Source organism: Solanum verrucosum, unplaced genomic scaffold (genome assembly GCF_900185275.1).
Source record: "Solanum verrucosum unplaced genomic scaffold, falcon-dt-bn FXZP01000253.1, whole genome shotgun sequence".
NCBI classification, from domain to species: domain Eukaryota; kingdom Viridiplantae; phylum Streptophyta; class Magnoliopsida; order Solanales; family Solanaceae; genus Solanum; species Solanum verrucosum.
This window is the reverse complement of record NW_026019984.1, coordinates 3,853,746-3,881,039: the sequence shown is the minus strand read 5'-3', so window position 1 is coordinate 3,881,039 and position 27,294 is coordinate 3,853,746. Positions and strand designations below refer to the sequence as shown.

General features: G+C 36.4%; 2 protein-coding genes across 2 annotated transcripts; both read right to left on the bottom strand.

The window, feature by feature from the left end:
* Positions 1-2,734: 2,734 nt before the first annotated feature.
* LOC125818374 (uncharacterized) lies at positions 2,735-3,548 on the bottom strand. Its single transcript, XM_049497904.1, has 5 exons — positions 3,409-3,548; positions 3,252-3,327; positions 3,089-3,208; positions 2,851-3,009; positions 2,735-2,740 (listed from the first exon to the last, which is right to left on the bottom strand). Exons 1-5 carry the CDS (start codon positions 3,546-3,548, stop codon positions 2,735-2,737), a joined length of 501 nt encoding a protein of 166 aa, XP_049353861.1.
* A 3,478-nt stretch (positions 3,549-7,026) lies between these two features.
* Positions 7,027-26,068, bottom strand: LOC125818181 (xanthine dehydrogenase 1-like). The gene is made up of 14 exons (XM_049497721.1): positions 25,876-26,068; positions 24,019-24,118; positions 21,904-22,012; positions 20,256-21,764; positions 19,235-19,477; positions 18,723-19,037; positions 17,743-17,982; positions 16,813-17,097; positions 16,448-16,669; positions 15,740-15,901; positions 14,743-14,877; positions 8,215-8,451; positions 7,510-7,683; positions 7,027-7,318 (listed from the first exon to the last, which is right to left on the bottom strand). Exons 1-14 carry the CDS (start codon positions 26,000-26,002, stop codon positions 7,076-7,078), a joined length of 4,101 nt encoding a protein of 1,366 aa, XP_049353678.1. The 5' UTR covers positions 26,003-26,068; the 3' UTR covers positions 7,027-7,075.
* Positions 26,069-27,294: the final 1,226 nt, after the last annotated feature.

Below are 27,294 nucleotides of genomic sequence, written 5' to 3'. Positions count from 1 at the left end.
CTTTTTTCTCCAACTGTATCACCAGGCTTGATCCTCATACAACATGTACGCTTACGAATGAAAGGTACTTTGTATACATTCATCCTTAATACTGGTAATTAATTTCGATTTTGATACTGAAAGAAATTCAATCACATCTTTGTAAGTGTCATCATGAATAACAATTTACATTGTTCGACTGATCAGTAACCATGGATCTTTAACACTGATATTACCGGTGCATATCGAAGAATTAACAAAGAATCACTATGTTTCTTCACCATCCTGGCTCAAAATTCTCTGTTTCTTAAAAGCAATTCCCCTTTCCTCCTGAATGTATGTTTTAATCGTACCAATTGTATCGTTCCAATTAACCATTAGGATAATACGATCTGGAAAAAAAGAATTTCACTAATAAACGTCAAGTCTCATCTTGAATAATAATTTGCTTTGTTCGATTCGATGCCCATAGATTTATCAAAACCAAACACTAAATAAACATGTGTATCCAAAAAAAATAAAAAATAGACGTTTTAATCTGTTAGTAAAAAAAAGGGCAAATTACAGAAATCACATATTTTTAAGGTAAAATTATAGTTTATCCCTTAAAAGTTTATAATTACAGAAATCCCTCAAACGGATACAATAATATAAGCGCTAATACATTAATCTGATGCACGAGATACATTAATCGTTAAGTAAGATACATAACATTTTATACATGATACACTAATCTGATGTACATTTTATATATGATACATTAATCTGATGCGCGGGATACACTAATTGATGCGCGAGATACACTAATCTGATGCGCGAAAATGAGGGATTTTGAATATTTGTAAAACTTATAGGTGATAATAGTAATAAGTAAACTAAAAGGTGGGATTTCTGTAATTTTTCCTAAAAAAAAAAGGTGAGAACATACACTTTTGACGTTTTGCATCCATGATGAAAATTGATGAATTGTGTTTGGCCTTTCTCTAAGAAAAATAAAACCCCAAATCCCTATTTATAGGAATTATATTGAGTCGGTTAACAATCCCATGAAATTTAAATTAATAATTCGGTATTTAAAAGTAATTTGACTTTTCCTGTCCTTTTTCAATGACTGCCACAATTACCATATCAGTTTTGTAAAGGTTTTAAATAAGGAAAAACAAATAAGTATTAAAAGAAAAAACAAGTTTTATTTATTTGAATTAATAGAGTTTAAATAGGTATTATATTTCCTGTCCTTTTTCAATGACTACCACAATTACCATTAAAAAAAAATAATCCCTGAACTTGGTACGGAAATTTACTTTAGTACTTAAACTACACGGGTGTTTATATACTCCCCTTAACATCTTTTATGTGAATTATTTTCAACCCTCCGAACACCAACCTTGTGCGCATGTTGTTACAACTTAGAACGGCGCATTAGTCATCTTTTAACATTTTTTTAAAATTAAATTTGCCTCTCCAACGGTAATATCCGACCCATTACCCATTTGAAGAACAATCTTCACTTTTGAAGAACCCTAAATACCTCTTCTCCCTCACCAACCCAATCATCCAAAAAATAGTGACCTAATTCATTATTTTTCTCAAATGTTAGCTCTTCAAACCTAAAAGTTGAATGTTTAAAGGAATTGTTCTTCAAAATGTAAGATTCAAACCTAAAAGTTGAATCTTTGAAGGAACTGTTCCTCAAAATGTAAGATTCAAACCTATTCTTCTTCATCTATTATTTTGATTTTTCTTTCCTCCCTTTTTCTTATTTTCTGTTTTTTTCAAATTCTCGTTAATTCTTGCACAAAATTGTAGCACACAATGCGATCAATTAATTTGACAAATCTTTGTATGGAAGAAGATGATTATACTACGAAGAAAAAAGTTTATTGTAATCATGGACTTGTGGTGCGTTTGAAAACATCTTGGACTTCAAATAACCCCGGAAGAAGATATTGGTCATGTCCTTATTATGGGGTAAAGATCATTTTTGTTTAAATTTTTTTAGCCGATTAAGAATTTGATTAACCATTAATTCCTTCATCCATTTTCAGTATTGAAGGGCCCTAGATCTTGCAACTTTTGGTGTTGGAAGGATAAAGAAAATATTGATCCAAGGTCGAAATTTGTGATTCCTAAACTAATACAGAAATTGGGTGAGCTTGAGAATATAGTAGAATCCTCTCAAACCTCAGCCACTGCATTTGAATTGGTTGAGGTTACTGAAGAAGTTGACAAGCCGGGAGATTTCAAACAAGATGATTGTCTAGGTATGGAATTGAAAATGTTGCAAGAAGAGGTTGAGAAGATGAAAGTGATGCAGAATAAATGGAGAAGTACATGGCAGAATGTGCTCTTTTTTGTTGTAGCTTGTTGTTATGTTGTGGTTATAGCTATAAGCTATTGGTTCTGGGTGATATATATGAAGAAAGGTTCAATGAAGTTACCTTAAGTTGTTGATGTAGTGAGATCAATGTTGGTGTAGTGTAGCATTGTTTATGTTGTAACCAATTAGGTGCAAGACTCTTTTGTAATGAGTTCTTCTTATTCTCTTAATGTAATTTGGTGGTTTGTGTATTTGTTTGTGTTTTATTTATAACTGCATTCGCTAAATTGCAGTCACAATTGCATAATTGTACACATAAAAGTAATGCAAAACTGGCTGCATAATTGTTTCAAAAAGAGACAACTAAAATATCAAACTAATGCAGTCACAACTGCATAATTGTTTCAAAAACAAACATAGATCAAACTAATGTAGTCACAGCTGCAACATAATTGTTTCAAAAACAAACAGATCAAACTAATGCAGTCACAGCTGCATAATTATTCCAAAAACAACTAAAATATCAAACTAAAGTAGTCTTCATATCAAACTTCAGCAGCATTGGACCTTGTTCTCATTCTTTTGTTTTCTCTCATCTCTTGAAGACCTTGTTGAGTTACAGCAGCCTTTCCTTTCCATTTTAAGCCTGATCTTGGTTTATGATGCCCAAGATTTCCAGTCACTATTGAAGAGTTCATAGGCATTCCAGGCTAGATTCATAAAAATATGTTATCTTAGATGCTTCATAAGTTAAAATTAAAAACTGTGTAAATAATTAAGACAACTTACATTGTGGATTGTAAAACCACTCTGTGTATGTAGTATCCCCATTCCAACCATTCTTGGCCTCTTCCCTCCTCCAGTAGCACCAGGAACATCAGTAGCAATAACAGCTACACCAGTTCCCTTCTAGCTAAACCAGTTCCAGTTCTTTTTCCCCTTCCAGTGGCACCAGAACTATCAGCAGCAACACCAATCCCTGTTCCATTACCAGTTGCAGTTCCTCTTCCCCTTCCAGTAGCACTAGCCTATAACATAAGTTGATCAACAAAAATATTAGACTGATTAAGATGTAAATTAACAACTAAATGAATTACTATAAACATTACCTGTTTTGTAGAACCTCTTGGTCGACCTCTTCCTCTCTTTGTGCTTGATTGTGATTCAGTTGGTGCTCTAGAAGAACCAACACTTGACCTTGTTGAACTAGGCTCACATCCTCTCTCCATTCCTCTTCCTTTGCTTGCATTAGCTTGATTATTCAAATGACAACCCCTCTTATTATGACCATTTGCATGACAAAGACTGCAGGTCATCTAAACACCTCTCTTGGATAATTTTCCTGTTTTGTTTTCATTCTGCTCCTTTCTCCTACATTTCTAGGCCTTCCTGGTAGTGTTTTTATAACATGTGGTATAACAGAAGAGTTGGCCGACTGTGGCCACATTTTCATGTTAGTAACTGGTTAAATGTAATGACTATAGACCTTGAGATAAGTCTCCTTGCTATACCAATGTGCAACATAGTTAATAGGCTCCAATTTTCTAAAATAAAGTGCAGCTATAATACCTCTTAGCATCCAAGATCTACAAGTACATGTTTAATTGCCTAGATTCACAACAAATGTGTTATCCCAGCTGTCTTTAACCTCAAAATCATATTCGCCATTCCATTCAAGGTTACACTTCATTGACTTTGTTGTGTTCTCTGTCAATACCTTTAGGGTCATTGGAGATATGTTTGTTATTCAAGTATCACAGAACTCCCTCAATTGTCCTATTCTTCTCATCACTTTGATCCTTATTTCTTCAAGCATTGTGATGATAGTTTTGTGTCTTGGCACCAAAATCCATGAATTAAAGCTTTCAGCCATGTTGTTGTCAACACTATCACAACAGCTGAAAAACTTAAAGTATAATTTAGACCACCTCTCTATATTGTACCACAATAAGTCATCACATATTCCAGTGCCTAACTTCTCCATATGATCCAAATTTCTTTTCAATTCTTGTTCATATGTAGATTTGGCACATCTCCAAAAACAATTTCTTCTTTCAATGCCTTTTCAATTCTTAGACCAGTTGGCTGGAACATGTCTTGCACACATTTTTTGTTCTGCATTTGGCAGAAGATCTTGAATAGCTTTGTCAAGACCCTTTAAACAACAACATTTAGAATAACATGAGATCTAACTTAATGAATAAATTAAAAAGAAAATAAATGAATAAATGAAAAAGAAAACAAAAATACCTTCTGCATATCAGTAATGGTTGTCAATTATGTTCCATCTCCTAGCTCAAGATGATGTCTTACAAGCTTGATAAACCATTTCCAAGTGAATGTGTTTTCAACCTCAACAACTGCCCATGCTAGTGGTAGCATTTGGTTGTTCTCATCCTTACAAACAACCACAAGTAATTGACCTCTAGAAACACCTTTCAAGAAGCAACCATCAAATCCTATATATCTTCTAGCTCCAGCTTTGAATGCCTTATTTAAAGCATCAAAGCATATGTAAAATGATTGAAACATTTTTCTGCCACCTTCAAAAGTTTCTTCACTAAGTCTCACCATACATGTGCTGCCTGGATTAGTCTTTAAGAGCTCATCTCTATAATCTAAATTTTAAACTCCTCCACATGATCATCCATAATTTGTTTCAAGACAATGTTTCTAGCTTTCCTTGCTACAGTCCTCCCTACATACACATTCAACTCTTTCTTCACTAAAATTTGAAACTGAAAAACTCTAATGCCAGGCTCAGAAATAATTATGTCCTTGTACCTTTCTGATAAGTACTTTGAATTCACCAATTTATTTTTGGTTGTGCCATTGCATTTATGTACTGGATTATAATTCTTCACCACAAAATCTCATGTTATTGAATCAATACTTCCAAACAACAACCATGGACAACCAGTTGTACACTTTACCCTTACCCTAGTTGCATCATTAACATATTTATCTAATTCAACATGTTCTTGAACTGCATATCTAGTAATAGCTTCTCTAAACTGCTTAACACTTTCAAAAGTAAGACCAGTCTCCCAAACTATTAACTGACGGTCTTTTTATTTTGTTTTGCTCTTCTTGCTTTTCTTTGTCTTCTTATAGGTTGTTCAACCTCATCTTCCTCATTAACATCTTCATCAGTATCTATTTCAAAACTAACAGCTTCATCTGAATCAAAGTAAGGCTCATCTCCAGCTATCTTATCCTCAAAAGTAGTTTGTTTCTTGGATAAATATTCATCATATCCCAAATCAACTCCTTTTTTTCCTTAATCAACTCCTTCAGATCTAGGGCCCTTTTCTTTTCTCTTTTTTTTATTGTAGCAGCCCTTTTCTCTTTCCTAAGATTTATAACCTCCTCATGAACATCACTACCATACTCATCTTCTCCTTCATCAGACAAATCTGCATTGTCTGAATCATCACTTGCTTCGTTTCACTTTCTCAATCAGACCCAACTTCTGGAATATCAGATACAGCAGCAGCAGAAGAAGTACCACCCAAGTCTTCTACAACACTAATAGAAGCCCTACCCAAGTCCTCTCCAACACCAGCAGAAGCCCTACCCAAGTCCTCTCCAACACTAGTAAAAGTCCTACCCAACACTTCACCCAACTTTTCACCCACAATAGGTTCTTCAGGTTATGCAGGTTGTGCAGTCTCTTCAAATCCTAAACCTTCACTACCCTCAAAAGTTTGACTAGATTCCTTATCAAAAGTAGTATTAGATTCCCCACCCACATCATTTAGATATCCGATTTCGGGGGGGGGACAACAACTTCTTCAACTAAATGAGTCACATAAAGTTCAACAATATCTCCATTTTTTAATTCATGTACAATACCCATAATATCCCTATCACTTTTAACTTCAACAACACATCGACATTTATGTGGTTTAATATAAACAACACAAGCAGAACAATTATAGCCAATATCTTTAACTATATCAACAAATTCAAATTAGGACAATTTATCAACATCTACATCAAAACAATCAATGACAATACCTCCTTCATACTTAATATGAGGTTTTTGTTGTAGTTTTCCACCATGGTGAAACCTTAAGGTAATGTACACATCCATCGTCAAACTGAAAAGATAAAAAAAAACTAAGCTTTATGAAAATCCTAAACTCGGTCAAATGTTACAATCATCTAAACGAAGATTACTAACCTGGTAACTTTGTTTCTTCACGCAAATCCTTTGTTTCTTCACGAAAATCCTAAACTCAGCAAATCCTTCACGCTAATGACTTGTTATTCTCATATTAGGTCTTTAGACTTGAGAGAGATTTAGGGATATTTGTTTAAAAATGGGTCGGGTTGTATTTTGGAAACGGGTGGGTTATAAAAACGGGTAAGATATTTTTAAAACCCTTTGCGACGTGGACCAATGAAAACGCGTGTGTGTAACAATGCCCAGCCTTCAACTGGGCTGATGTTCGGAGGGTTGAAAATAATTCACATAAAAGATGTTAAGGGGGGTATATAAACACCCGTGTAGTTTAAGTACTAAAGTAAGTTTTTGTGCCAAATTCAGGGGGATTTTTATGTATTTTCCCTATCAGTTTTGTAAAGGTTTTAAATAAGGAAAAACAAACAAGTATTAAAAGAAAAAACAAGTTTTATTTATTTGAATTAATAGAGTTTAAATAGGTATTATATTTCAAGAATACATTCTCATTTAACATGTTACATGAAAAATGTAGAGAAGGTATCATATGAAGCTCTAACGCTTAACCTATTCAGTATATAGTACAACCATCAAACACTTAGCTTTGGCCGAAAATCAGAATTCACAAGTAATTTTGTAAATTCATCAGTGCAAGCCATTCGAATACGCTCTGGAGTGGCTGGATTATCAAGAGGGAACCAGTCGTTGTAACCAGCTTCCATCCTTGCAGATTTTATGGCGTTCTTGATGGCGAAAAAGACAGCTGAGGCAAGAAAGAAGGGTGGTTCCCCAACTGCTTTAGATGAATGGATAGCCTTGGTGTTTGGAGCATTCTGTTGTCAAATGTCAAGCAGATTGTCAAGATATAAGCAGTTCAAGACATGGTACCTATCAGCTGTATGCTGAACCAAATTTTATGGAATACAATTTACTAACAAATAAGAAAATGGCTTACAAGTACTCAGCAAACAATGAATATCTAGAGACACCTAAATATCAAGGAGGAGATAGTGGTGAGACTTACTTTCAGAAGAGAGACATTAAATTTGAACGGCATATCATTCAAAGACGGAAGCTTGTAATTTCCAGGTCCACATGTGAGTAAGCACCCAGGTGGAATCCACTTGTGTGCTTTATCGCCCCACTTCAGCTCTTCCAATGCTACCCATCCAAGACCCTGTAGAAATGCTCCTTCTATCTGCATAGAGTATGCATGAATGTTAGCAAAGGTTCATTTCAGATCGAAAGATGCGAGATCCAGCCCATCTCCAAATGTGGTAGTGTTTCTATCTCTTCCAGAATTTAGACAATTAGAAGTAATGGCAATAGACATAATATATGCATGCAGGTCATCCTTGTAAATATGTGAATATTTAGAATAAGAAAAATAAACAAAAAGAAGAACATTTGGAGTGTGCCCTATTGAGTTCAATACAAAACAATTAGCTAACTTCAATTCAAGGAAATGGAGATGGAGTTTATAAATCTGAATTCTATTCGTCCTTCTTGCTCCCCATTCAAAACAATGAAATGCAAACATTATCTACATGTAGAAAGATCTGTCAAAAGACAACTTACCAGACCTTCAATCATCAATTACTTCAGTATTTACTAATTGATAGTCTACTTGTAAATTTCATTTATTCAAAATATGCCATTAAGCATGCCAGCTAAACAATTGAAAAATTCAAAATCTATACGTAAATAGTACAGAGAGGGTAGCAATGACCTGTCCAATATCAATCGCTGGGTTGAGGGAGAATCCAAGGTCTAGGATAACGTCTGCTCTCCTAGTATGGAAATCGCCTGTCAATGTGTCAATTTCAACTTCGGAAAATGCAGCACCATAGGTGAAGTACCTAAATGGACTGCCTTTTCCAGATTTCCAGTCAAAGCCAATATCAGGTGTAATGTAGAACCCATGAGCAGAAAGGTCTATTCTCTCGAAGAAGCACGCACTGACAAGCTGATATTTAATCAAAAAACAAGACATCAAGTCAGCAGTTAATTGTTTTTCTATTATCATCATGAAAGTGCTATAGAAAAAGACAAAGTGCAATATTTCAGAGTCAGTTTTGAGGTACAAGTAAAATATAAGACATATAATAAAGGTTTACATTGGACCATGAGGGAAGATACAAAATGCTTGCGGCGTTATCAATCTGAACAAGGTATTATATACAATGCAATTATGGAACAATATGCCACAGAAAGGTAATGAGCTTGCTCGGGAAATGAAATAAACCATGAAGAAAACCTTACTGCTCCATTGCAAAAAATCTTTCACAAATTCTCTTTTGCAGATACTCAAGTCTTTTCTGAGTTTTTTCTAATTTAATGTTTCAATTCCCAAGATTACGATGAATTATGAATATACTGAACATGTGGTCTTGCTACAGGCAGTGGTGTATACATAATCGAAGGAATAAAGCAGATGGGTGAGGTGAAAATACTTTTTTCTTTAAAAATTGAGCTTTGAGAAAGTCACTCATTGATCCAGCCTTCCAATAATCTTGTAACTAGGAATGTCATGATTCATGTCCCACTCTCTTGCTACATGCCCATGTTGCTAAGTGTTTCATCTGCTGCCATAATTGCTGCATCTTATGCAAAACACTCTGTATCCTCCGAGATGGACAAGTCCCTTCTTCGTATGTTACTAAGTACCTCCATTTTCATGGGTTTTTTTTTTTTGAGAAAGGTAAAGTTGTATTCATCAGCAATGAGGGTATGCTGGCAACCAAACAAAAAATTCCAAGGCAAAGTAGTCAAGATTACAAAGAGCCTAGGAAATCTACTAACTGATCTACTTCATATATACCCTCTTCTTTACACCAAAAATATAGAGTATTAATGCAGTTTTCTTTTACTTTCTGCATTGGGTTAGTAATATTCTTAAAACACCTATTGTTTCTTTCCTTCCAAATTGACCACCATATGCAAGATGGAACTAGACTCCACCATTTTTTCTGTGTTTTGCTCCCCCCCCCCCCCTCCTCCCTCTCTTCTCATTCAACAGTTTAGTAGGCCAGCAGTATGCTCAGGCACCACCCAAGGGTCTTGGATAATGCTTTGAAACATATACCATATCTGGGCAGTCACTCTACAGTGAAGGAACAAATGATTGTTTGTTTCCTCCTTCTCATGGCAGAAGAAGCACCTAGAAACAATCTGAAATCCTCTTTTTTTCAGTCTCTCCTGAGTCAGACATGCTCTTCTGCACACTGACCATGTGAAACACTTTTGGTTGGAGTGTTGGACTTCCAGATTTGTTTCCAAGGTCCAAAAATGCCCCCCGGATGTGTTGCCAGGTCTCTTTTGTACATTCTTCCAGCAGAAAACTCCCCATCCCTATCATGTTTCCATCTGATTGCATCAGGATTAGTGTTGAGTCCCGGAAAATCTTCCAACCTTTGCAATAAGTTGGCCACTCTATCCACCTCCCAGTCATTTAAGAGCCTCCTAAGGGTTATATTCCACCCTTGTTGAGACCACATCTCAGCAATAGATGCTCCAAGGTCGTCACAAAAAGAGTACAAATCTGCAAAGTCCTCCATGAGGGAGTTCTGTCCTATCCACTTGTCTTTCCAAAAAAGGATCCTAGTCCCCTCACCCACCTTGTAGCATATGTTCCTCGCAAGTTTTGGCCACAAATTTCTGATAGACCTCCAAACTGAGACCCCATAGGTGCTGGTCACAGTGTTGGAGGCCCATGAATCAATTTGTCCATACTTGCTAACGATAGCATCCTTCCACAGAGCCTGCCCCTCTTTACCAAACCTCCATAGCCATTTTGACAGCAAACACCTATTTTGCAGACCTAGATTCTTAATGCCAAGACCTCCTGATTTCTTGCTTAGTTGGGCAGTTTGCCATTTGACCAAGTGAATGCCCTTTCCTTCCTTGTTGCCCAACCAAAGAAAATCTCTCCTTAGTTTATCTAATCTGTCTTCCACTTGTCTTCCACTTTAGCAGGTAAGGGGAAGAGAGACATAACATAAGTAGGGAGAGCATCTAAGACAGAACTGATCATTGTTATTCTTCCTCCCAAAGATAGGTATTGTGTCTTCCAGGTGGCTAACTTTTTCTCAGTCTTCTCCACAATTCCATCCCATATTTCTAATTCTTTGTGGTTGTTACCCAATGGCATCCCTAGATATTTAGTTGAGAGATTTTCTATCTTACAACTCAAAATATTTCCTAAACACTGGATGTTAGCTACTTCCTTGACTTGAAACATGCTGCTTTTTCTCCAGTTCACAGAAAGCCCTGACACTGCCTCAAAGATTACTAATATTGTTCTGATGAAACACACCTGCTCAACCTTGGCCTCACAAAAGATCACAGTATCATCTGCATACAGTAATTGGCAAATTTGTAGATCTTCCCCAGCTTGGTTGCCCACTTTGAACCCTTTTAACCATTTCTTCTGAGTGGCCACCCTTATCATACTATTAAGTCCTTCCATAGCTAGAATAAAGAGGAAAGGAGAAAGAGGATCACCCTGCCTCAACCCCCTTTGTGAGGGAAAAAAACCAGCAGGTTCTCCATTAATCAATATAGAGAACTTGACAGTTTTAATGCAAAATCCTATCCACTTAAGCCATTTCTCTCCAAATCCCATTTGTCTCAAAATGTTAATAAGGAAATCCCAGTTCACATGATCATAGGCTTTCTCAATATCAAGCTTACACGTGATTCCTGGGGTTTCACTTTTAATCCTTGAATCTACACATTCACTAGCTATTAGAGCTGCATCTAGGATCTGTCTGCCCTGTATGAAGGCCATTTGATGTTTGTTGACTAGATTGTTGATTACTTTTTTCACCCTTTCTGCCAGAAGCTTGGCAAAAATTTTATAAACTCCACCAATTAGACTTATTGGTCTAAAGTCTCTAAGTTCAGTCACCCCTGGCTTCTTTGGAATAAGGGCCACATAGGTGGCATTGAAGCTCCTCTCAAACTCGTGTCTTTCATGAAATTGGTTTACTGCATTCATAAAATCAAACTTAAGCACCTCCCAGAAATTCTGAAAAAAACACATGGGGAAGCCATCAGGGCCAAGTGCCTTGTCACTAGCACATGACTTGATGCACTTCAAAACTTCAGCCTCCTCAAAGTGAGTTTGCAACCAATCTCTTTCTTCCTCACTAATAGTTTCCAAGCCTAGCAACTTAAACTTCGGTCTCCACTGTTCAGTCTCTGTGTACAACTTTTGATAAAAGTTGATGATTTCTCCTTTAGTATCTTCTGGATCTGAGATAGAGTTTCCTTCCACCACCAAAGTGTCAATAGAATTAAACCTTTTGTGAGATGTTGCAACCCTCTGGAAAAATTGTGTTTTTATCACCTTTTTTAAGCCATTGTATTCTAGATCTTTGTCTCCAAGCTATTTCCTCTTGTTTGGCAACCTCCTCAAATTCCATGGCTAGATGAACCTTTTGGAGTAGTTCATCCTCTGAGAGTAATCTCAGCTCCTGAGTCTTTTCCATCTCTGCTAACTGGTGAAGGATTTCCTCCTTCTTATGTTTCCAATCATTTCTATGTGTCAGTCTCCATTCTTTCAATTTTTGCTTCAGCATCTTTAGTTTAGTAGCTAAGATGTAAGAACCTGTGCCATTTATATTGAAAGACAACCACCATTCCTTAATCTTGTCAGCAAAACCATCCACCCCCAGCCACCATTGTTCAAATTTGAAATAGGACTTATTCGAATTCAGTTCCCCGCAATCAAGCATGATGGGGTTATGATCAGAACCTATTCTGGGCAGCAAATTCTGTTTGATCTGAGTGAAGGACTCATCCCATTGAGATGAATACAAAAACCTATCAATTCTGGAAGCTGAGCTATGGCCATCTCCTCTTCTCCAAGTGAAAGAATCCCCCAAAAGAGGGGGATCCACGAATTCCATCGCATTTATCCATTCCGTGAACTCCTGCATGTCACCTGTTATTCTGTGCCCTTCTGATCTTTCATTTGGGTACTTTGTGATATTGTAGTCACCACAAGATACCCACGGGCCACTGCATACCTCCTTGATGTTGCTCAACTCTTGCCACAACTCTCTTCTAGTCACAGTATCACAGGAAGCATACACTGCACTAAGGAACCAAGTAAGAACTTGGTTGATGCCATCAAATTTTATTGTTAGACTCTGGTTGGCAGTTGCCACGACTTCCCCTCTCCAGTATCTCTTATCCCACATTACAACTATCCCCCCACTTCTACCCGTTGCATTCAGATGACACTCCCCCATCCACCTATTCTGCCACAGTTGCCTAAAAACATGAGTTTCCTTTACTGTCAGTTTGGTCTCTACTAACACATATATATTTGCCCCCCATTGTTGTATAACTTTCCTCACTAACCTCCTCTTATATTCACAATTTACCCCCCTCACATTCCAGCTGAAAATTTTCAGCTTCATTGATAATTGGCTGATGTTATCCTCCCTCTACTCCTTGGCTCACCTTCTTTAAATTTAACATGGAATTCCAGGTTCTTAATCTCTTTTGGAATGAGTTTCTTACCACTGGTGGATGCAATAGATGCTGTCTTTTGTGTTAGTTCACCCCTTTTTGATCAATTCTTAAAAAAAGATCAAAGGCCACCTTATCGCAGCCTTCGAAGGCAGCCTCAAACAATTGACTAAGCTTTAGGACATTTGACTGGACCCAAAGAGAAGCTTTATCTTCAATTTCTTGCTCCGAGAGGGAATCATTAATTTGGAGAGGTAATGGTTCTTCGAAGTTCATCAATTGCCCAGCTCTTTCATCACCTCGAGGTCCCGCTTCCCTATCAGAATAAATAAAACTTTCCCCTCCCCCATATTCCTCAATAATAGCCACAGGTCTGTTCTCCCCCTCCACTGAACAATCCACTCTCTCTTTAACACATTCCATGGTTCCAAGAGAGAGGCAGAGGCTTTCCAGCATTCCAAGTTCTTCCTTAGAGAGACAGGGTCTCGGTGAAGACGTAGCCTCTTGTCCGAGAATATTATCGATGAAAGGCTCTGCTTCAGGAATTTTTGAAGTGTGGAGACATTATACTTCCTTCATTCCAGACTCTTTATTATTTTTTAAATGGCCCAAAAGGCCCAACTGCTCTTTAATTAAATCAGGCCCCATCTTTTGAATTAGGGCAACCACGTGCCCTTCAGTCAAAGCCGTGTGGTCCTCTTTTCTTTTTGAAATAAAAGTTTCCTGCAAGCCTTTGTCCGCATTGTACTTTCCATTATCCAATGGATAATTAGACTGAGAGGTCCCCATCAAGCTTGATTCACCTCGAAGGAGTTGTTTCCTTGCTTCTCGGTGTTCGAGGACTTTGTCACTGCTGCGCCTGAACCTCGCCGGGGCTTCACACCATACTGGTAAAATGTATTGCTGGGCCTTAGACTCTTTTTCCTTGTCCTTTAATTCCTTTAATTATATGGAAATAGGCAATAAGCCTGGTCAAACACTAGCCCATGCAAGGCTATGCTTGAAGAGATGCCAGATGCATGCACTGTAGACTAATAATGCCTAGAGCTTAGTACCTCCTCACAGAGCATGTGACATTTGCATCCCTTCTTTTCATTAAAGTGCATATCTACTAATCGCTAGTTTCTGTTCCTTGAACTTCTCAAACTCAACTTAGTCAGGTAAAAGAAAAAAGATAACAGAAACATAAGATCTCCAATACTCTAATGAACTTCAAAGATAAATTATCTTCTTCCAAATGATATACGCCGTATCATCTTCTTCACAATTGGTGCCTAACCCTGAAGAAGTGTGAATTTCACACAAGGAGTTACTGTAGGAAGAAACCATCATTTGGTGGTTACAATCAAAATAATTTGAAGGTGGGAAAAGAAGGTGTATCAGGGAATATGCATATATCCCTTTTTATCTGAAAAATGAGGTCAGATTAGAGGTAGTATTCCATAAGGAGAAAAAGAGAGTATGATACGGATCAAGCAAAATGGAGAAAGGAAAGACAAGTAAAGGAAAACGAAACAGACAATATGATAGGGATGATCACAAGCCACAACTGATTTGAACAGCCCACCATGTTTGCTCTTTAATTTAATTATCACTTACTGTACCTATTAGCCCATTGAATTAGAGAAATTCACGAGTAGAGTATTTTATCATTTCCTCCTCAAAACATAAGTCATAAACATATTTCAAATGATAGACAAGCAAGTCAGGCATAAAAATAAAATAAAACAGATATCAAATCAAAAAATTACTTAAAAGCCAGCACAAAAAGAAAGACCTCCTCAAAAGAGCTGAAGTTAGACTTGGATGCAATAGGCTCCATCCGTGCTTTTATTTGCTCGCATGCATCCAATACTGCAGCTCCATACATGTCAGAACTTGCAGAAGCAGCTGTTGGTGAAGCATTAGGTACCTAGATTGGCAAGAAAACTAGATGAGGCAGGTAATAATATTTTTCATAATCTGCAAACAAAATTGACATGCAACACAAGGAAATTGAATAAAACAATAAGATGTGCTAGAAGAAATATCCACACACACACACACACACACCCCAAACCAAGCAAACCACCGCTTGGCCGAGGAAGATCAGTTTCAATTATTTTAGGTAGCAAGTGAAGGCAGTATCTAAGTTCAACATTTACAGACCGAGTAAATTCAAGTTTTATATTGGTTATTATGGAAGAGGAGCCTTGGCACAAGTGGTAAAGTTATTGCCATGTGACCAGTAGGTCACGGGTTCGAGCTGTGGAAACAGCCTCTTGCAGAAATGCAAGGTAAGGTTGTGTACAATAGACCTTTGTGCTCCGGCCCTTCCCCGAACCCGCACATAGCAGGGGCTTAGTGAACCGGGCTTCCCTTTATTGTCTATTAAGTTTCTGGTTTAGCTCATTTTCTCTCATCGCCATCTAGTACATGCCTAACCCTTTCTGTCGTCGCAGCTGATATTTTTTGATAACTCGTCCCAGCTAATATTAGAATAAAACAAGAATTATGCCATGTGATTCCGAGATTCCAGTGTTTACCAAGATTTTTTTTAATTATTTTCTCAATTATGATTGATTGCCTTTTTTGATCCCATGCTTTCCGTCGGTCAACAACCAACGAAATCTATACTTCTTCACTACTCGTACAGGCTTGACGGAGTGAAGCTGTATTGAGGGAATCGTTTTGTCTCAATCAATCAAGAATGATGCATCCTTTCAGTTTGTTCACCAATAGAAGAATAGAAGCTTCAAACAATGATATAATGATATTCGTCTCACACTCAATACCTTGTCAGTACTTGTGTCTGAAATGAATACTGCACTTAGAGGGATGTTAAAGGAAGATGCAGCAATCTGAGCAACTTTTGTATGTAAACCTTGGCCCATCTCCACACCCCCATGAGTGACCAACACTGTTCCATCTGTGTAAACTTGAACAAGAGCACCTGCCTGTAGTCAATCAGTCAGTGAATAACCAACTTAAGCTTTTGGGATTACAACTTTTCATAGAGCTAAAATTATGAAACAATCAGCATCGAAAAAGGTGTTGTTTCTGAAGAACATGAACCTATATCTCCTGTAGAACTATTCACATCTACATCCTAACTTATTCAGGTGCTCTTCACCTCTACCACTTGCATTTTGTAAATTGCTTGAAAGAATGAGAAATGTGTGATCAATAGGAGTTTTATTTTTTTAATCACATCTTGAAAAGGGGCAATAGTCTGTGGTCCTACACAGTAAATGGAATGCTTTTTAACCTTATCTCAAAAGGAAGTGGAAAACTTAACCAATTACAGAAGTCAGTCAACGGCTGTTATCATGCTCATAGGTACCAAAGAAATAGCTTATTACATATATCCAGCCACCTGGGCTGGTTAGCAAATCATTGCTGAAAGCAGAGAAGAATGAAGGCAATACTTAAACTATTCACTACTCAAAGGAACATGGACCTAGCTAGGAACTTTAGGGTGTACAACAAAGACAAGAATGTACCTGGTTCATAGACTTAAAAGTGAAAGCTATTCCAAATTTGGTTGGCACCATGGCAATACCTCGCTTCTTCCATCGATTATGGCAATTGAAAGTTTCAACTTCATTTTGAGCATTAATGAAGTCACAAGAAGATTTCAACTCATCCCAGAGACGCCCCAAGGTACAGTCTTCAACTTTTTGACCATAGTGCAAGACTGATCCTTCACTGATGAAATTCATTTCCTGGTGGAAAAATGAAAAATGAGAAAACAATCCATATACATCATCATCTACAGTGCTAAAGGAAGTGAAAATGGTGAAGCTGCTGATATGCATCACATATGAAAATAGACTATTCAGACAATCAGCAGAAACACCAGGCATACCTTTATTTCTTCTGGGCTTTTGTTAACTTCCACTGCAATCCTCTCTATCCAATTCTCAGCAATTAGCATACCCTGTGGGCCTCCAAATCCTCTAAAAGCTGTATTACTAGGAAAATTAGTGAAACATGCTTTTCCATTAACCCTCACATTTGGTATTTCATAGACATTGTGTGAATGGAACATAGAACGTTCAAGTACAGCGGCTGATAGGTCTAACGAATTTCCAGCATTATTGTAGATATGAAGATCCAAGGCAAGCACTTTCCCGGCATTTGTAAAACCAACCTAACAATAATAGAGAATGTTAACATTGTTTCTCCATATTCAAAAGAAAATGCTAATAGAAATCAGAACAGAAAATGACGCAAACCAATGCCTACCAAACACATTAGTAAAACGAATAAAACCAAATGTTTCCCTTCCTATCATCCCTCCACTTGAGGAGGCTTATATAGTCCAATAATCTATATCTACTAAGTATTATACTGATTTGGTCCATGTAACAAATAACAGCACAACAGGCTGGGAAAGAACTTGTCGAGTTCATAGCCTTGACTCTTCTCCAGTTGTTATTACTACACTACAAAATCCAATGCAAATAATTCCTAAAGAGTTTATCTGTCTATGCAGCCTAACAATTCAATGTGTTCAGTAAATCAGAAAGTGTACATATCTGTTCATCACAATATATATGAAACATCTACCATTTCGACACATTCCAAAACATTTGGCACACTCGAATAAAAAAATCTGTTCACAGATACTAGTTACACTAATTCAAATTTAAACTACAATATCATGTGTTTCCCACAAATGCTTGAGCAATAAACACCGCAGAAGTGAGTGAGTTAAACAAGCTTTCCCATGCCATCCAAATGTTGCATAGAATGAGTTTAGCTGTGTAACGTGATCATAAACTCATCTATTTACCTTGTACTTCCCAAGAAAGCTATGTCGCTGCCCCATTATCATCATGTCTATATCCCTATCCAGAATAATTTTCACTGGACGATCCAACAGGTATGATGGAACAGCCGCAGCAGAAGCAAGCATAGCAGACCTAGTCTCCTTGCCTCCAAATCCACCACCTATCCTTTTGGTCTTGCAAACCACTTTTGACATCGGAAGACCAAGAACGTGAGCGACATACTTCTGGTGCTTCTGAGGAGCCTGCAAGATAGACAATGATTGGGACACCAAATTAGAAGCACAGATATTCTTCCTTTCCAAACAAGTAAATTACAGAGATGTAGCATCTTAAACTGGATATTGACCTAATCCACATGTCGAACTAAACCCATCTAACAGCATAATATTGATCTCTAAAATACCAATAGTTATCTAGAACCGAAATCATAAAAACAACTCATGATTATTTCAAACTGACACCAAACTTAGATGACTATGTTTGATCACATATATATCATGTGAGTCTGAGAAGAAAGAGTAAGTAGAGAAAAGCTTAACTTTAGGAGGTTAGCTTTGCTATTTCTAGTTAAAACTAAGTTTTGCAAACCTTTTCGATTTTGTGTCAAAAATTTAAAACAGCAGTCACAAAATAAGCATATAAAAAAGCAATCGATGTTCTAATATGTGTAATCTGAGAGTTTCAAATACTGAAAACACATGCAGGATACATGTTTTTTCTAAACAAGCTCTATTATAAATTTGGGCGCAAGAGCAACTTATAAACAGAAATTGAGTTCCATGATATGATCAAGGCTTTGGCAACTCAATGGCAGATGGCACTTCCCCTTATTACCACTTCTTTTAATGATTATATTAACACTTACATCTAAACAAGCAAACCACGAGAAGAAGAAAAAGATACGACACCAGAATTAATGCCCTATAAACCTACATATACTTGAGGAACTAAGAGAGAATTGCTAGATTTATGTTTGAAGTACCTGGGTAGATGAGATCATGTGCACCTCATTCCCACTATCCACTGTCCATATAAAAGTGCCATGAGGCTCCAAATAGAAATGTTCTTGACCACCTACTCTAACTTCTCCTTCTATAATACTGTCACATTGACCTGACTGGAAACACAGTTCAACATCACCCTTTGTCATACACCTTTCCGTATTAGGATGATAACTGTTGGCCTGTATAGCATCCTCTATCGATAAAACTGCAGGTAACTCCTCATACTCAACATGAACCTTTCTAGCAGCAAGTTTTGCATTTTCATGTGTGTCAGCTACAACCACTCCAATAACCTACAAATATTCACCCAGACAATAATAGGTAGCTATGAAAAAACAGTTGAAATTATAAAGTCATTCCCAAATCAAAACCTTATTACAAGTCTACCTCACTTAACATCACAAGAGAAGCCAGTTTATTCTGAATATTAACCTAATATAGTGTACAGATTTTGTGCATGGAGAGAACATCTCAGAGTATACCATCCTACCTGACCCACAGAAGTGACAAACTCTGTGGCAAAAAGTTCTTCATCATGAATAACTGGTCCAATCATATTGTTACCAGGTACATCTTTGGCCAAAAAGATACCTGCAAATCCAGGAGAGGACCTGGCTCCCAAATCATCTATTGAAAGTATACGAGCATGAGGTTTTTTACTCAATATCAGAGCAGCATGCAAACTATTGGGTGGCATTGGCGCATCATCTGTATATTCGGCCTCTCCAGAAACCTGAAAATGGTCAAGTTTATCAGCCAAGATATAAGTGGCAATTTGGCCAAACGGAGCCAATAAAAGGACAGCTATTTCATCAGAATGCCAGCTCAAAATAATAAAACACTTTCCAAAAGTTCCAATTTCCTATGCATAGACAGAGCTGTACACTATAGATTTTGCAATCATAGAAATACCTCCCTTCTCAAAAGAGAGAGTACCAGAGCAAAATAGAAGCATTAAAGGGACCCAATGTTGTTGATTGGAAATTAATAATAATACAGTAATCCATTTAGTTACTAGATCCAAGAATTTTAAAGGGAACCAATGTTGTTCATCTCTAGAAATACGCTCCTGCACAAGCCAGAAAATATATAAACTGGAGAAAGTAGAAAGTGACACCATGTCCCCCTATGCTGTTAGTACAGATTCAATCCTAATACATACAACAAGAAGGAGGAGCAGCAAGGAACTAAAAACCCAAAATTCACTTTTTCATGAACCAACAACAAATGTATCTTTTATGTGCTTGTTCTTCATCAGAACTGCGGAAGTCAAAGATTAGCTACATTCATGAACTCCATTAGCACAAAGGCAATTCCAGCCCTTACGTCAATTATGGCGTAAGAATTAGTGCCATGCTAGGAGGTCAAGAAGTCTTTAAGCATTTAGCAGTTGCTTCTTGTCTGTCCACATGCAATCTAGGATTTTGTGGAATTATCATCTTCCAATCTGAACAGTTCAGGAATAGACATCAATAAATATTGCATAATTATCAAGCTATGAATGTTGTTACCTGAAGTCTTGATGAAATATGAACTTCAGGGGAACCCACAGAAGTACCATGCCTCCTGATCTCAAAATCCTGAACTGAACTAACGGATGGTCGAAGAGATGAATCTACAGCAGAAATATGCGACGCTGGAACTTTCTCAAGAAATAATGGTTGTCCATCCATTTGATGACAAACCCACAAGAAAAATTTGAAGAAGAAGCTAAATGTTAATGATTTTCGAAATTCAACCATCCCACCAGGTGCATCTTCTTTCAGCACAATTTCCTTCTCCAGAATTTTCAAAGAATCCTGTAGCAGCTCTTTGTTCCAACTTTTCCCGATTAAGAAGTCACTAGTTTTTGATGCAGCAAATGAAAGTGGAGCAACCCCACCATATACAATCAAAGCATCTGAAACTACCCATTTCTTGTCCTTCTCTTCAAGGCAGACACGCATCCCAGCATTGACGATGGCAATATCATCATCTCTCCTATGAGATTGTTTAAATTCTTTCACAAACTCGAATGGTTTATTCCAAGGCAATGATACTGACAGTAAAATTTCACTACTTGTCAGATCCACTTTACGATAGCCCCGGAAGAAATTTTTAGCCAGACATGTTCTGACATTTCCTTTGCAGTCAATTATTCGAAACTTCGCTCCTGTTGCCATCCAAAGAGGGTTCAAATCTGATATTGGGCTCGCAGTGCAGATATTCCCACCAACTGATGCAACATTTCGTATTTGTGTTCCAGCAAACCACTTTATCTGTTCGATGAGAGCTCGACATGATGATGTTTCGTACTCGGGGCGGTTATTTCTTACCTTCTTTAATACATCCACAAGCTGTGACAACTTAACTCCAGCACCTATTTCTAAGCCATCATCCTCAACACTTATATGGTTAAGTTCTGGAACATCTGCAACAGATATTAATATAGGATAGTGAATACCTTTAAGCCTGACTTCAATTCCCACCTCTGTATTTCCAACAACTAACCGGGCATCTGGAAATCTTGCTTTTAAATCCAACAGATGTTGAAGTTTTATGGGCCTATACCACTTTCGTCCATTTGATCCACTCAAACTTAAATAAGTCAATTTCCTTAATAAAAGTTCAGGAGGAAAAATAAGTTCTTTGCTGGTGTATGTGGTTCCATCGGTTTCATTGTAAGAAAACGGCTTCCAGCCACAATCATTGCTTAAATTTTGTTTGATGGTTTCTTCACTATTTTCGGCCTTCGGCCCACATGAACAAGGCTTACCCGTTGAAGGACAGATAAATTCACCAGTATTAATGTCTTGTAAAGATGTGTTGGTGTATAAAGCATTATTTGTTTTTGCAAATACCCGAAATGCGTCAACAATTGGCCTATAACCAGTACATCGACATAAATTTCCGGCAAGGCTTTCTTCAATTTGTTCTTCTGTAGGCTGTTCTTTAGATGATCGTAGTAATGCATACATGGACATGACGAAACCAGGGGTACAGAATCCACATTGTGAACCATGCGAGCGAGCCAACGATTCCTTTAGAATGTCGTTGAAAAGCAGAGGAGTTACAAGAATGTTGCATACATCATGATCCATAAAAGGTACTATTTGAATTAACAAATGACGTTGAAAAAACATGTGAAAATCATGGGACATGTGAAACCAACTAATGTACCTGAATTGGGTGCAATCCAGCTTTGCGGTTCCCTATTCCCTCCACTGTGATGACATGCATCCCTTCCACAGAATATAGAGGAGCCAAGCATGCATTTACTGCACGGTGCCTATAGAGAAAATACACCTTTATAAACTGAATATGATTTATGGAAATTTTTAATAGTCATATACTAACTGAATGGGAGTGATGCACCAGGGGCCAATCAAATCAAGCAGACTTCAAGTTTACCAATTTATTGCTTGCTAATAAATTATTATGATTATGTTCTTTTATCTCTTAACTAGGGATGGAAAAATGGGCAATTTATATGGGCACCCATTCAAATTACCCATCTTAAATGAGTTGGGTGCCCATACAAATTACCCATCTTTAATGAGTTGGGTACCCAACTCATTTAAAATGAGTAAAAAACGAGTCAAACTCATTTTACCCATTTAAAAGTGGGTAGTTAAACAGGTAAAGGAGACTCATTTATAAAAGAAAGAAAAGTGACATTAATATTTTTTTAAGGTGTAGGTGGTCGGGGTAGGGATGGGTGGGATAAGGAAAAAATCGTTTTTTTAAACAAATTTTTCTTTGGAAGGGGTTGGGGGAGGGGGATCGGAGTAGAAACAAAAAATTCATTTTTGAGGCGTTGGAGTTGGGGGTGGGGATGGGCAGGTTAAATTTAAAAAGTTTTGAGTATTTTTGTTTTGGGGGGGAGGAGTAAAGAGTGAGGTAAGAGATTTTGCTTTTAAAGCTTTTAACATGATCCCTATATGGATACCCATATTATCCATTGGGTAACTCATTTTTACCCATTTCAAATATGAGTCAAGTCGAGTATTTTACCCATTTTTATTTAACTCGTTTTCGATCAACTCATATTCTACTCGACCAGCTCGTTTGCCAGTCCTACTCTTAACTAATCATATTTTTTGTTGAAGTGTGTGACCATCTCATTTAAAAGCTTTTGTCTGCTCTAATACCATGTTGAAGTGTGTTTCGATCTCATAAGCTATTAGAGAGAACACACTTTATATTAGTTAATTATATTCTCAACATTTTTCAACTAGTTTCTCTGTACTCTCTTAGTCAAATACATTCGCCAAAGACTCGCATCACCACCACTCCAACCACCCCAACCAGAGAACTTATAGCAGAATAAGATATCATCTCAAAGCCAGGATTAGCAGTGTTACAGAAAGCTCATGCTCAATGGATACTAGAATGAAGACTATATATCTAGCACGATAATTGTTCATTTCAGGTTTCAGTAGTAGTGGTCTCATATTTTTTCTCGTGGTGGTGCTTTCTTTTGGGCATGGGGTTTACGTACTTGTCAAGGATTCACATAGTAATCATAAGAAACATGGATGCTTTATTCATTTTTTAAGTAACCTTCCCAACTGACTTCTAGGTTAACCTAGTATTAGGTCAGGCCAACGCCAAAGGGTTCACAACCTGTAACTAGTCTGCTAGAACAGATACAGAGTGATAAGGTCTCTGAACTTTCCACCTCCCCGATTCTAAAGAAAGATTGTTTCGTTCGTTGAAGGATACAAAATCAATTGAGGATAAAGAACATTTATCCAATCAGCCGCCATCTTCTAGAACTATGCGGAGAGCTATCTGCTATCCATCTTGACAGCTATCATACTTCTTTAGATGTTAAACAGACATCAGTTTACAGGAATGAAAACGTATCTCCTACAATTACCCAAGACCCACCTAACTGACTTCCTCCGCTCATGTATGGCTGAATAACAGACAAACAAATAGTACTAAGAGCGACAGAAGTAAAAGGATGACAAAGGCGAAAGCTTTACTGCCTGATACAATCAATAACCTCATTCCCTACCACCCAAAATGAAAATGAGTAACAATTTGGGGATTCAAAAACTAACGAGAAAGATCTCAGCTCTCAGAGTAATCACACAACTGATCAGAAGAAAACATCCCACAGATCAAGACATGGATCACACCTATCCAGCACAAATTATAACCCATGCAAATGCAAACAAGTGCAGAACTCATAGCTATCCACTAAATCATGCATAAACCTGCACACCCCAAAAGAAGATATAAGAGAGACTTGGAGACGTAGATGGATAGAGATGGAAAGAGACTCACACACATTTCTTCAAATTCTGATCAAAAAAAGAAACCATTACAGTGCATGCCCCACACCCACCTTCACCACAGCCTAGCTTGGTGCCTGTCAGGCCTATTTCTGCATAGCCACAGAGAAAGAGCAACTTCAGATAAACCACCAAAACAGAATCAGAGAGAGACTGAGAGGATAAAATCCAGATCAATCATCTGAACAGAAATAAAAACTACAAATTCCTGAAGTATTGGGCAACATAAACTCGTAAGAGGTGTAGTGAGTTCTCAAGACAATGTATAAAACATATTCATTAAAAAGTACCACCAACTGCATAAAAGCTACAGACTGGCAGCAACTCGAAAATGGACTCAACAAACTTTTATCACTATATGTATACAACTGCATAACTAAAGGGTAAGTACAAACACATCAATTGCTCAGCCAGCAAGCCACAAACTGTATGAAAATGGAGATTGAATTAAACAGATGATGCCCAAGTCTAACTAATAGAAAAGTGACAGAAGGAAGTAATTGGTTATTCAATGTTGAAATATACGAAATATATGTATTAAACAATAAAGGTCTTAAGATCCAACCTGCACCAATTTACAAGATCAAACACCAGCAGAAGTTAAGAATACAGAAAATATAATTAACTGTATGTCACTGAACAGTTGGAAGTCATCCCGGTACGTCAACATTAGCTAACCCACTAATATTACTATTTAATATAAGGGACTATCACAAACTTCTGTCATACTCTCAATAACACATATCTACTATCTACATCTTTATATATATATATATTTATCGTTCAGGTTTTCGAATAATTCTTCCTCCTCTTGATCCAATCTTTTAAAGTTACTTTACCCATCATCCTTGGTAATGGTCAACTTTTTCAAAAGCACGCGAACTCCTCAATCTCCTGCTTACAGCATGTTTGATCAATTTTGTAAAAATCTGTTAACTTTGAAAAATATTTTCTATTTTTTTTAAAGTAATAATTTGTATTCGGCAAATCAAATTTACTTTTACCAATATTAAAACAGTAATTTATGCTTGATCAAGTTTCCGAAAATGCTTCTGGGAATTTTTAAACTTTTGGAAAATATCTTCTGTTACTATTCAAAAACGCTTATTTTGCTCCTATAAGCTAGATAAATCACCTAAACTCTCTACAATAAGCACTTTTAATTCTTGGAACTTAGCCAAACACGTTTTCAATCTTCCTTGTCATTTTCTACTGCGGACATATCAAGTTGTCTTTAATAGTGTACAACTACTATCACTCAATCAAAAGTCAGTGCTCTACTTTTTTTAAAAGCTACTATTCCTTCAACTTATCTCTATATACTACCTCCATGTTGATTTGTTTGTCAGATTTTAACTTGGAAATTCTTCCGGGCCACGGAAGTGGATAAAGCACAGAGTACCAGAGAGAACGTTAAGAAACCCGAAAATATACTAAACATATGAAATCCACAGATTAAACCTAGCTAGAGAAAGCATAGTCCTTTCAGTATTTAGATTTACACTAATAAAAATTACCCAAATTGAACATTTACCATAGAAACAAAACAGGAACACAGCTTAGCACAAGTATGTCCAAGCTTAATCAAATCCCAAACTTGAAAATTTGAGTTTTTAAAGTTATGATTTTCAAAAACCTGATGTTGTCTGGACATGCATATTAAAGTTTTATGGACAAAAGTGAAATTTCTCCCCAAAAACTGGCTTAAATATCAAATTATTAATATCTAACCAAATTTTATGGTCAATATCTTGATCCAAAATCTATAGTCAAATGCCAACTTAGTTCATTGTTCATCTAAAACTGTTTCTGACAAGAAAAAACCCACAAACTAAACTTAAAAACTAACCTCTAAGATATTCAAGTAGAGTCAAATGGGCAAATCCATCAGGCAACACTCGACGAACTCCATTAACATACAAAATTGCTTCCTTTGATTCCTCGTCTATCCTTTCCTCCTTCATCATAGAACCCATTTTTTCCAGAAAAGGAAAAAAAATCAGCGATGAAAAAGTGTTGGGGTTTGATTCGGCTAAAAAAAGATCCAAAGTTTCTACTAAAACTTTGATTGTTTGGATGGCGGTTACGTATCGTTTTTCATTATCACATAATATTACACATTTGTAATATGAATGGTAGATCTGCCAAAAAAAGAAGGATATAGAGGAACTACTATGAAAAGGTAAGATAAAATAAAATATGATTATTAAATATAATAAATAAAAGATATAATGAGAAAAAATATATTGAGATAACGACATAAACATTGTTACATAAATTGGATTTTTTCATCATTATTTGATTGAATTTAAACGATGCGATATAATAAAATTTAAATAACAACAATCAAAATAAATATTATATTTAATTTAATAATACAATATAATACGTCTGATAACAATCATCCAAAACAAGGGGTAAGATGATAGACACAAGCTACATACTATATATAGAGTTGGACCAATGATTACGACAAGTATAATTATTTAATATTAAGAGATAAAATACAAGGAAAAGGTTCTCTTGTTCTAAAAATAACAGATAAAAATAATATAGGTTAATTTTCTCCTTGATTGGTAGTAATGTTGTTAATAATATGGTCAAATGGATGACCATAACTCCTAGGTTTATTTTTTCCGTTATGGAGAATAATTCTCAAGGTTTAATGTAATGTTTATGACACCCTTTGGTATTTCTCAACGTAATCCTATAAATAGTGGTGTTAAGAATAATGTTGAATACACTCGAAAGAAAGAAAGTTATCTTATATTATTCCTCTTATCTTATATTTTTTTGTCTAATCTTTATTATTCTTTTGTTCTTAAATTTTACAACATATTTTTATTCAATATAGTTGGCAAATAAAAATAAGGGAGAAAAGTATGGTATTTTATTTTTTAATCTTGTGAGAACATGTTAGGTGAGATTATCTGAATTAAAAAGTAATTTGATTGGATCTTATTATTAAAAAAAAAATAGGATAACTCTTTACCTCGTGATGTTAAGCGTATTATTTTAAATGTTAAATTTTCAGAATTATTAATAAGTATATAAATAAGTATTAATTTAAACAAATTAAAAAAGGTAAGACACATAAAGTTATAAGAAAGTACATAAAAAAATAAAACACTTCAACTAAAATAACAGTCAATTTTTAAAATACTATCTTCAAATTTGAAAACTTAGCCAAAATCAACTAGAAATTCATATGAAAAGTGGAAAGCTTTCGAATCAAAAGTTGAATTACGATTTTATCCATACTATAAAT

What these genes read in the sequence shown, in the direction of transcription:
- LOC125818374 (XM_049497904.1), bottom strand. Translation starts at nt 3,548, where the DNA reads ATGCAAGCAAAGGAAGAGGAATGGAGAGAGGATGTGAGCCTAGTTCAA. An exon ending in CAAGAGGTTCTACAAAACAG is followed by an intron (nt 3,328 to 3,408) that starts GTAATGTTTATA and finishes CTTATGTTATAG; the next exon opens with GCTAGTGCTACTGGAAGGGG. An exon ending in GTGGTTTTACAATCCACAAT is followed by an intron (nt 3,010 to 3,088) that starts GTAAGTTGTCTT and finishes TTATGAATCTAG; the next exon opens with CCTGGAATGCCTATGAACTC.
- LOC125818181 (XM_049497721.1), bottom strand. Translation starts at nt 26,002, where the DNA reads ATGGGTTCTATGATGAAGGAGGAAAGGATAGACGAGGAATCAAAGGAA. An exon ending in TTGTCACTTCTGTGGGTCAG is followed by an intron (nt 19,038 to 19,234) that starts GTAGGATGGTAT and finishes GAATATTTGTAG; the next exon opens with GTTATTGGAGTGGTTGTAGC. An exon ending in AAAGCCCAGAAGAAATAAAG is followed by an intron (nt 16,670 to 16,812) that starts GTATGCCTGGTG and finishes TTTTTCCACCAG; the next exon opens with GAAATGAATTTCATCAGTGA.